Source organism: Oncorhynchus mykiss, chromosome 4, assembly GCF_057628025.1.
Source record: "Oncorhynchus mykiss isolate SJ-2025 chromosome 4, ASM5762802v1, whole genome shotgun sequence".
NCBI classification, from domain to species: domain Eukaryota; kingdom Metazoa; phylum Chordata; class Actinopteri; order Salmoniformes; family Salmonidae; genus Oncorhynchus; species Oncorhynchus mykiss.
This window is the reverse complement of record NC_143025.1, coordinates 18,761,647-18,773,647: the sequence shown is the minus strand read 5'-3', so window position 1 is coordinate 18,773,647 and position 12,001 is coordinate 18,761,647. Positions and strand designations below refer to the sequence as shown.

General features: G+C 40.8%; 1 protein-coding gene across 1 annotated transcript; it reads left to right on the top strand.

Annotated features, from left to right (window-relative positions):
- Window positions 1-1,673: 1,673 nt before the first annotated feature.
- LOC110521426 (relaxin-3 receptor 1-like) lies at window positions 1,674-6,995 on the top strand. The gene has a single exon (XM_021598958.3). It carries the CDS (start codon window positions 1,976-1,978, stop codon window positions 3,179-3,181), a length of 1,206 nt encoding a protein of 401 aa, XP_021454633.1. The 5' UTR covers window positions 1,674-1,975; the 3' UTR covers window positions 3,182-6,995.
- The last annotated feature ends 5,006 nt before the right edge of the window (window positions 6,996-12,001 follow it).

The window sequence follows — 12,001 nt, the reverse complement described above, 5'->3', positions numbered from 1 at the left end:
AAAAATTAAAATTAAATCACTTATTTATTCTCAGAATGCATCCACAGTTTCACTCATGATGACCACTTTCATCTCTACCTTCTGAAACATCCTGGTCTCAGAGCATTGCGTATTATTCTGTACGTAAATCTGAGACACTCCATTTAGTATAATACAATACGTTACATTTCTTATGGTATGTATTAATTTGTGGATGTCCATCATCCATTTCGTACGATATGTTACGAATTTGCTAAATGTACAATATGCTACAAATTAGCAAAACGTACAATATGTTAAGAATATGCTAAATGAATGATTTGTTATGAATTGCAATTTGTTGTGGCTAACATTAGCTAAGTGGCTAACGTTAGCTAGGCTAGGGGTTAGGGTTAAGTTTAGGAGTTAGGTTAAAGGGTTAGGGTTAGATAAAAGGGTTAAGGTTAGCGTTAGGGGAAGGGTTAGATAACTTGTTAAGTAGTTGCAAAGTAGCTAAAAAGTAGTAAGTAGTTGAAAAGTTGATAATTAGCTCAAATGCTAAAGTTGGCCCTGATGAAAATCAAACATGCAACCTTTGGGTTGCCAGATGTTCGCATTATACGCCCACCCACCCTCCTTTCGTTTTTGCCTTAAGTAACCTTCTGTCTTTATGTAACCATGTCAAAAGTAACATATCATACTCATTTGAGAAACTGGATTTACATGTATTCTTTTACGTCTAGTCTATGAGACCTGTCTGAAAGCACTGGGGAGAATCTGCCAAGGTGCGCCAGGAAAACATTTCAGATGAAATAATATGACAGCTTTATCCTTCTAAACACCTGCTATTAATCCCTAGTCCCATGACGGTCTGATTTCTAAGTGTAACGAAAGTGGTTAAGCAAACCATACTCATGTGCCATGAGACCTGAAAACGTGTGTTAGCTCCCCAAGCTAATGTAATGCCTAGGCTTTAGGTCAGCAGGCTAATACAGTCTTGTGGCACAAAGACGACCTGGGTTAAAACCCAGTCAATCACATTCGTGCGTAGACTCGGTCAATTGATGCCTATCAGCTGCAAGGGTTGTTGTGGATAGGGGGTTAAAGAACAGGTCATTCTGTAAAAGCATGCTCTTTTGATGATTAACCTTGCCTGAGAGTTAAAGAATTGAGTCAGTTGGAAACAATATTGGTATTTTTGCTGTTGTTGCCCTTTATAAAACAACTATAAAGAGCTGGTATTTTTTTATTTTTAAATTGGTTATATCTGTTAATTTTCCAATTGTCCAATTTGATCCCAGAGGTAATAACTTGAGCAGTAGGCTAACAGTGTGCCGCCCCTTTTCTCTCCCCATACTCTCTGTTCCAACACGTTTCAAGCGCTGAGAAAAAGAGAAGTAGAAGTTAAAATACCTTGAGTCAAGGCTGATAATATCTCTGTTTATTCTGAGGATGAGAGGGCAGTTCAGGTGAATAAATGTGTTGTTTGTTTGTTTTGTTTAATCCCAAATTAATTCAATAACGCCACGGAGCTCACCCCATGACACATTTACTCACACCAACCAAATTGAAGACACACAGCAAACAAGATTTAAATTCCAATGTCAGAACATATTGAGATGTATTTATGATGAATGGGATATGTGCACAGACATTGCAGGACGACCATGGCATTATCTGGGTTGTTTCTAACGGAGACAGGCGAGAAACTGTGGTGGTGATTACGAGCCTGAAACTTGCGCGCGCCTGCGGAATCTATAAAAGAATGAGAAGTGCTTCCACCGAGCTCAGTGAAGTGAATGAGAGACGATACGTGTTGCAGAGGACAGACCTATACAGTGGAGAACAACTTGGATTTAGCAAAAAGACAGCTCCACAGAGAAAATTAATAGGACAGGTACGTTTTAAGTAACATGTAGGTTGCTTTTTTCCCCCTCATCATGAATGTGGCATCTCCTACCAATTTCTACTCCTGAGCATAAGAGGTCTCCAACATGCCATGCTGAGTGATTTGTGAATGAATAAGTTAGCCATGCAACCAAATGACAGTGCGCAGACCCTGGTACCAGAGGTGTGTGAGCAAGTACTGGAGGATAATGCAGGACTGGGTTACGGTGGCTCTACTGGCAACCTGTCGCTGCGCTGCTGGCTACACTTCTTAAGCAAGGAATCTATACTGGAGCTACAGGGAGATGGTTCCAGCATCACAGTGCGTGTAATGATAGCTCTGGTGTACTCTGTCGTGTGTGCACTGGGGCTAGTGGGGAACTCTCTGGCACTCTACCTGCTTCACTCACGCCACAGTCAGACGCAGTCCTCAATCAACTGCTTTGTAATGGGCTTGGCTCTCACCGACCTGCAGTTTGTTCTCACGCTCCCCTTTTGGGCTATTGACACGGCTCTGGACTTCCGCTGGCCCTTCGGCAAAGTAATGTGTAAGATCATCAGCTCCGTGACCATCATGAACATGTACGCCAGCGTCTTCTTCTTGACTGCCATGAGTGTGGCGCGATACTACGCTGTGACCTCAGCCCTCAAGATGCACAGCAGGCGGACGGCGGCAGCCAGCGCCAAGTGGATCAGCCTGGGCATCTGGGTAGTGTCACTGCTAGCCACCGTGCCCCACGCCATCTACTCCACCAGTGCCCAGCTATACGACGAGGAACTGTGTTTGGTGCGATTCCCTGAGTCAGGCAGCTGGGACCCTCAGCTGCTCCTGGGGCTGTACCAGCTACAGAAAGTACTGCTGGGCTTTGTTATTCCCTTGGTGGTCATCACTGTGTGCTATCTGCTGCTGCTGCGCTTTGTGCTGAGCCAACGCATTAGTGGAGCGGCCAGCTCAGAGGGCTCGGAAGGCCGCCACAAGCGCCGGTCCAAAGTAACCAAGTCGGTGGCCATCGTGGTTCTGTCCTTTTTCTTGTGCTGGCTGCCCAACCAGGCGCTGACGCTGTGGGGCGCGCTGATTAAGTTTGACCTGGTGCACTTCAGCAACGCATATTACAACGTCCAGAACTACACCTTCCCGCTGACTGTGTGTCTGGCTCACACCAACAGCTGCCTCAACCCTGTGCTCTACTGCATAATCCGCCGTGAGTACCGCGCGGGCCTCAAAGAGCTGCTGCATGCCACACCCACCTTCAGGAGCCTGGCCAACCTGCTACCCCGCAAGGCCAAGGTGGCAGAGGCTCCCCCTGTCATGACGCTGGTCCAGATGGATGTCTAAAGGTGGGCGTCTCAGGGTCTCTAGTAGACAATGGGCAACAACAAGGAATGCACTCAGCTCTCCAAAATACCAGTTTCATGGAATTTGATTGTTGTAGTTGATGGAGCAGCATCACAAGGCAAGCCCATTGGGATGTGTGCGGTGGAAATTAAATAATAATTACATACTATACTATTTAATTAGTCATACTATGCTGTTTTACTTGGATAATTGTCTGTTGTTATATGTTAGTATTTTGCTGATACAGGTTTGTCTTGTGTGACATAGTCATGGGTCAGGGCCTACAGATAAGAGCCATTTGGGTGTGACTGTAGTATGTGGCATCCTGTTTTAACAATCTACAGGAACTTAGATGTGTGGAAACATGCAGGAAGGAACGGTCAATGGTGGCAACGTAAGCTATCTTAATCTGCACAGACAAGCTAAATCAGCTTTTACACACCATGTTCCGTCCCTGTTTCCACCGATCTGCTAAACTGCCACGTCGACAAAATAGGTTGTTCTTTTTCTATGAGAGGAGAGAGACAACTCTTTTCGTTGAGCTTTCCTAACAATGCACTGTTGAGTGGTTGTTATTGATTGCTTCATTTTTGCAAATCTTATAAATAGTTGTTTTGAAGAATACAGTCTCTCCCTTTGGTTATAAATTCCACGACATGTGCCCCAGTTTTCTCCCCCTACTCAGATTCTCTTTGCCAGATGTCTTTTTCCTCTCTCTTCCACTGCTTCTCTGCTAGCTAGAGATACATTTAGCAAGCTAACGTTAGATAGCTATCATGATGGTAGCTCGGCTACATAAGGTTACATAACATTCAGATATGTTGGGCAGTCATTGAACTTTATTTCCCGAACTCACATCTTCTTTGTCACTAGAAGCCAACTCCTTGAACATACACTATATAAACAAAAGTATGTGGACACCCCTTCAAATTAATGGATTTGGCTATTTCAGCCACAACCGTTGCTGACAGGTGTATAAAATTGAGCACACAGCCATGCAATCTCCATAGACAAACATTGTCAGTAGAATGGCCTTACTGAAGAGCTCAGTGATTTTCAATGTGGCACCATCATTTCCAACAAGTCAGCTCGTCAAATGTATGCCCTGCTAAAGCTGCCCCGGTCAACTGTAAGTGCTGTTATTGTGAAGGGTAAAAGTCTAAGAGCAACAACAGCTCAGCCGGAAAGTGGTAGGCCACGCAAGCTCACAGAACAGAACCGTTGAGTGCTGAAGCGCGTAGCGCATAAAAATCATCTGTCCTCGGTTGCAACACTCACTACCGATTTCCAAACTATTTCTGGAAGCAACGTCAGCACAAGAACTGTTTGACGGGAGCTTCATGAAATGGGTTTCCATGGCCGAGCAGCCTCACACAAGCCTAAGATCACCATGCTGAACACCAAGTGTCGACTGGAGTGGTGTAAAGCTCGCCACCATTTGACTCTGGGGCAGTAGAAACGCATTCTCTGGATTGATGAATCATGCTTCACCATCTGGCAGTCCGACGGACCAATCTGGGTTTGGCGGATGCCAGGAGAATGCTACCTGCCCAACGCATATTGCCAACTGTAAGGTTTGGTGGAGGAGGAATAATGGTCTGGGGCTGTTTTTCATGGTTTGGGCTAGGCCCCTTAGTTTCAGTGAAGGGAAATCTTAACGCTACAGTATACAATGACATTCTAGACATTTGTGTGCTTCAAACATTTTGAGGAAGGCACTTTACTGTTTCAGCATGACAATTTCCCTGTTCACAAAGTGAGGTCCGTACAGAAATGGTTTGTTGAGATCGTTGTGGAAGACCTTGACAGACCTGCACAGAGCCCTGACCTGAACCCCATCAAACACCTTTGGGATTAATTGGAATGCAGACTGCGAGCCAGACCTAATTGCCCAACATCAGTGCTGACCTCATTATTGCTTGTGGCTGAATGGAAGCAAGTCCCCACAGCAATGTTCCAACATCTAGTGGAAAGCCTTCCAGATGAGTGGAGGCTGTTATAGCAGCAAAGGGGGGACCAACTCCATATTAATGCCCATGATTTTGGAATGAGTTGTTCGTCGAGCAGGTCCACATACTTTTGGTCATGTAGTGTATATGGTTGGATTTGTTGGAATTCTCTCTCCAGATCTTCCTATAGGGAAGCAAATCTTCCTTGCGATGTAGTTAGACACAAAGCTGCTCTCGCTGTCAGAGACGTCTGTGTAGCCCATTGTTCAAATGGTGATGTGTGTGTGTTTTTGACCGAGCTAGTATAAGCCAGCATAGTACATGCCCACTTATGCAACATAATGCCTGCCCTTCGACCTTACGCCTGCGAAAGTTCAAGTAAATCACATGATGAATGAGGTGAAAAGGAGACTGGAGGCCGTCTTTAATAACTTGTGCTGCCTTCTCATAATTTATCATAAATATGTAACACGTAGCACTCATGTGAGGGGTCTTAACAGGTTCAAGCTGTACTGCTTTACTCTCCACTTTTTACCTGCGAGATAAATACAGATCGTCAATCCCCCCATGATCTCCATTATGGAGGAAATAAATTATCAATTTGTTTTCACTCATTTGAATCAGTGAACTTACTCTCTATAGAAAATACTTTTAGCAGCTTATTCTATTCATGAGATGTTGAATTGATGAGAGACTGTTCGTAGGATGTTCGTAGGAGTTCATTCAGATAGCACACTAACATGATGTCTGTGTAGGGTGTTATTGTCATGCAATTCAATACCTTGTTATTATTAAAATTGGTCATGTCCTCCTGTGCTATAACTGTCCTTAGTGGGTAGATCCTTTAATTCATCAAATAAAACAAACTCAATTATGGCCTCATTGTATATTGTTTTGATTCAATTTATGTGGTGAACTGTTATTACCAGAGCCTTATACACATGTATGTATATATATGGCACTGTTAATTACTCATAAGATAACCACTGATGAAGGGAAAAAGAGGAGGTCTTCATGAAATTACCTCTTTGCTTTGGGGTCAGGTCAGGTGTTGAATAGAAGCCCATAAAGCCATTTCTTCAAGCTTTCTGGACAAATGTCTCGCTTCAAGAAGCTTTGTTGTGTGTGCAAGCAACAGATTAGTAGTTGTATTGTTTTACTCCAATGGACATAGAAACATTTAGTGTGGTGGTAACATACTGTATATGTGATTGAGGTAAGGAATGTACCAGAGGAACATACCAGAAAACAAGTGGTAAGTCATTGCCATGCACCACAAGCTGATCATAAAAGGAAAACATTTCTCCCAAGTGTTAACTACAGTTGTATGCAAGGTCAGGGTCTCTTTGTTTGTGCACTAGAATGTAAGAAAACAATTATATTTGAAGGAATGGAGAAATTGCATTACAACAAAAATACAACCTTGCTTTCATTGTTACGGACAGAGAGCTGCTCTCTCCCTCTCTCTCTCTCTCTCTCACGCACACAGGCACACAGGCACGCACCCAGACTGAGTCACTGCTTGCTATAAGAGATACAAAGTGAATGTCATATTGGATATCATCCTCCTACCCATTCATGCATCTGTATTCAGAAATCAGTTTGAAGGAAATATATTCAAATATTGAAATAGTCTAAACTTTCAATGGGATATGAATAAAAAAAACACAAGACTGTGAAATCATGTACTGTAAAGATTATACTGCAAAAGCTCTACAGTATTACTACTGTGATTCATCATTCTCTGTCATTTTGTTGCCTAGGTATATCGTCATATAAACAGTTTTTCTATGTAATTATGAAAATTACAAGTGAATACATGATCTGCATTATGTAAGACTAATAAATAAACCACTCAACTTGAACATTCTCTTTTGATTAATTGGGCCGTGTTAGAATTCAGAGCATGCTGATGGGGATGTGTTATCTATTGTTTATCTGACTGGCTGGCCGCTGAGGGTCCCAGTGATGGAGTGGCTCTAATTATGCTGTTAAATACTTGACATTCTCAGCATGTAGACAGGAATGTGGCTCTCCCCTTCCTTCTCACGTAGCGTTCATTCTGGGTTCACCAGGCTATTCTTCTCCTGCACTGAAATACAAATTCTGGTGTTCAAATCTGTCAAACCATACCAAACTTTCAGCCTGAGAAATGATGAGGATTTTTTCTTTTGTCAACCTGTAACAAATAAAATGCTTTGACACCAGCTGGCCATCAAGAGCTGCTGTATCGACTTAAGGAGCTCCTTTCCCAGGCACCGTGATTTATTCATTAGTCATTGACGGACCAGGGTCCACTGCATATCCATAGAAAATGTATTTGGTATCACCTTCCACTTGACTTTTAGCACTTTTTCTACTTAGCCTGACATTGCCTTATAGCAATGCTTAGCTAAACTTTCAGATTCATGATGAGCAAAGAATTTTCAAACCATCTAAGAAATCTAGAATTGGTCACGTTGTGATTGAAAGTGCAAAATCACCAGATGATAAGTAAATTAGCTGACGACAGTCTAGACGTGTGAAATCTCTCCAATAATGGTATTACATATTTAGGCTGATGAATATTACAGGAAGCCCTACTCAAAAAATATTGTAGGATTCCAAGAAAACAAATCTAATAGAAAATCCTATCAGATTTTGGGACCTAGCCTATATTTATTTATTTATTTATTAATTTCACCTTTATTTAACCAGGTAGGCTAGTTGAGAACAAGTTCTCATTTACAACTGTGACCTGTCCAAGATAAAGCAAAGCAGTTCGACACATACAACAACACAGAGTTACACATGGAATAAACAAACATACAGTCAATAATACAGTAGTAAAAGTATATATACAGTGTGTACAGATGAGGTAGGATAAGGGAGGTAAGGCAATAAACAGGCCATGGTGATTTTAGGCTATATGAATAGGCTATATGATTTTAGCTAATAGAATATAATCCTATAGGAGTACAATAGGACTGGTTCCAAAATCTGATAGGATCTTTCTATTGGATTCTTGTATTGGAATCCTATAGGATCCTATAAGAAAATCCTGGTTCCAAAATCTAATTGAAATGTTCTATTGGTCATGTTGCAAATGAACTTGTCTGGAATCACTCTTAATATTGTAATGGTGCGTTGAAGAGGTTGAGAAGCTCAGGGAATTATCGCTGGTGTGACTGGGAAAAGATAAAGTATGTGCTCAGGAGATGTGTGAGAGAGGCTGTTCCTCAGTCTTTAATCATGATTGCAGTTTAACAATTAAAAAAAAAAGTTTAGCATTGAAATTGTCCAATAAAGCTGTATTTATCCAAATGTAGTGTTCATACAATGTGGTCTGAAATAACAATGAAAAGAATAATATCAATACTATGGCTTGACAGGTTATAATACAGTATGTAGGCAGGGTGATTGTCAGTGTGGGAGATCTTTCTAGAGCGCCCGGTTAAATTGTGCATAAGAGCATTTAGTAAATTTAAATGGTTAAACTAGTGAGAAATACTGTATGTGTACACTATCATCATAAATTGAAATGTTAATTTATTTGTACATATTCTATTATTTCATATTGTGCTAAGTTTGGACCTACTTACTAATTCAAGGGTTTTTCTTTATTTGAACTATTTTCTACATTGTAGAATAGTAGTGAAGACATCAAAACTATGAAATAACACAAAAGGAATAATGTATTAACCAAAAAAGTGTTAAACAAATCAAAATATATTTTATATTTGAGATTCTTCAAAGTAACCACCCTTTACCTTGATGACAGCTTTGCACACTCTTGGCATTCTCTCAACCAGCTTCATGAGGTAGTTACCTGGAATGCATTTCAATTAACAGGTGTGCCATGTTAAAAGTTCATTTGTGGAATTTCTTTCCTTCTTAATGCGTTTGAGACAATCAGTTGTGTTGTGACAAGGTAGGGGTGGTATACAGAAGATAGCCCTATTTGTTAAAAGACCAAGTCCATATTATGGCTAGAACAGCTCAAAAAAGCTAAGGAAACGACAGTGCATTATTACTTTGAAGGTCAGTCAATACAGAACATTTCAATAACTTTAAAGGTATCTTCAAGTGCAGTCGCAAAAACCGTCAAGGGCTATGATGACACTGGCTCTCATGAGGACCACCACAGGAAAGGAAGACCAAGAGTTACCTATGCTGCAGAGGATAAGTTATTTAGAGTTAACTGCACCTCAGATTGCAGCCCAAATAAATGCTTCACAAGTTCAAGTAACATACACATCTCAACATCAACTGTTCAGAGGAGACTGCGTGAATCAGGCCTTCATGGTTGAATTGCTGCAAAGAAAGCACTTCCAAAGGACACCAATAAGAAGAAGAGACTTGCTTAGGCCAAGAAACACTAGCAATGGACATTAGATTGTTTTTTATTCCAACCGCCGTGGCTTTGTGAGACGCAGAGTAGGTGAACGGATGATCTCCGCATGTGTGATTGCCACAATGAAGCATGGAGGAGGAGGTGTGATAGTGTGGGGGTGCTTTGCTGATGACACTGTCTGTGATTTATTTAGAATTAAATTCACACTTAACCAGCATGGCTACCACAGCATTCTTCAGCGATACGCCATCCCATCTGGTTTGCGCTTAGTGGGACTATCATTTGTTTTTCGACAGGACAATGACCCAAAACACACATCCAAGCTGTGTAAGGGCTATTTGACCAAGGAGAGTGATGGAATGCTGCATCAGTGGCACCAGAAAGCCTAGTGGTCAGAGCGTTGGGCCAGTAACCAAAAGGTTGCTGGATTGAATCCCCAAGCTGACAAGGTAAAAATCTGTTGTTCTGCCCCCGAACAAGGCAGTTAACCCACTGCTCCTAGGCTGTCACTGTAAATAAGAATTTGTTCTTACCTGACTTGCCTAGTTAAATAAATAAAATATCAGATGACCAGGCCTCCACAATCACCCGACCTCAACCCAATTGAGATGGTTTGGGAGGAGTTGGACCGCAGAGTGAAGTAAAACCAGCCAACAAGTGCTCAGCATGTGTGGGAACTCCTTCAAGACTGTTGGAAAAGCATTCCTAATGAAGCTGATTGAGAGAATGCCAAGAGTGTGCAAAGCTATCATCAAGGCAAAGGGTGGCTACTTTTAAGAATCTAAAATATTTTGTTATTTCATAGTTTTAATGTCTTCACTATTATTCTACAATGTATAAAGTAGAAAAAAATAAGAAAAACCCTTGAATGAGTAGGTGTAACCTTTGACTGGTACTATATGTGTTACTCACATTTTGACCACATCGGTTGAGTGTAATTGCACATCCTTTTTTACCTTAGATTAGTGATATAAGAATAAAAGTTTATGCTAATCACCATGACACAAAATTGCTTGAAACAGATCATTATCATTGGTTTTGTACAGTTGATTTAGTTATATGCGCTGGCTGTCTTAGGACTTCTACTATCATCAAACTCAAATGGTAAGGAAAATTTGTGATGCGCTCTGTATAATAGTTCCCGGCCACGCACCTATACATGGATTTGCGCGTCAAACTATCATACAAATAACAGCCAACACTTGTCACTGTTGATATGCTATGTTGGGTCGTGATTTGTTTAAGTTAAATAATAAAGCAACTGATTTGTTTCCTTTCCCGTTTTGGCAGCCTGCCAAAACTTCCATCCGGCATTCTAGAATTTTCCCCCCCTAATCAATATGAGTGATTAATTACAACTTCAAAACAACTGTGTTTTTTTGGTGCATATGCAGTTTACAAGGGGCTTGTTTAAAAAAAGAATAAAGTAATATGATTACTATTGTGGCACATGTATGTGTAAGTAGTACATTTTGTGTTTAGGTTTTCAATATATCACAAACTGTTTATTGATTTATCAAAAGTTATTGTGAATGGGAAGCAGTGACAGCATCATTTTCGACTTATGTTTTAGGAATATAAATGGTAGTTTCAACATTCATTTCTAATAGTAGTCTACTCAATTAGGTAAAAACTGCTGAATGATTCCAAAAACATTATGTCATTTATTTATTTTGATGATCTACCAGAAATCATGAAAACGGGATTGACTCGCCTATAATAAGGCACATATATTTAGCAATAACAAACAATAAAAACATTTATCATCGGCTATAAAAATACAGTGACTTAAAAACAACATACAAATTAGTACAACTTAGCTAGCTAGCTAGTCAGCTGACAGGCAAATGTGACTAACATTAACGTTAGTTTCTTAGCTAGCATAAAAACACAAGCATAAAATACTGTACAATGACGAAAATATTACTAAAACATTGACAACTTCATCAGGAAACATAAGGAAACAAACACCGTACTCACAGTTCCTGCATTCACACACATTGAAGGACAAAACAGTTAGAATAATAATGTTAGACAAGCAGAGATTCTCTGCACAGCCACAGGTGGTCAGCTGACCTAGAGAGTTAGGTTAATTAACACGGCAAGCTTCTGCTGGCTGTGAGTTCATCAGTCACTCTTAAAGGGACAGGCTTTCTTATAGGTGAATATAGAAATGAATATAGGTCTGCTGTTTCAGATCAATGAAAATGTAATTAATGTTGTTGTATTGTACTTGACCTAATGACAGCAAACTATAATTTAATGGGTTCAATTAAGAAAAAAAAGTTCTGATTTGGGGAGATACAAAATCCTATAGGATTGCTCGAAAAATATATGGTCCACTATGATTATTGGAAGATTTTTGATGCCACGTTCTCCGGGTGAGAGGCTGCCCGGAAGCTAATCCAGCTTTGGCAGGACTCCCGCAGTGTAGCTGATTATGTGTTTGATTTCCGCACATTGGCAGGGGAGAGTGCTTGGAATCGATATGTTCCTGCACAGTGTCTCGGAGGAGGTCAAGGATGAGCTTGCAGCCTG

Coding starts and splice junctions, on each gene's coding strand:
- LOC110521426 (XM_021598958.3), top strand. CDS start 1,976: ATGAATAAGTTAGCCATGCAACCAAATGACAGTGCGCAGACCCTGGTA.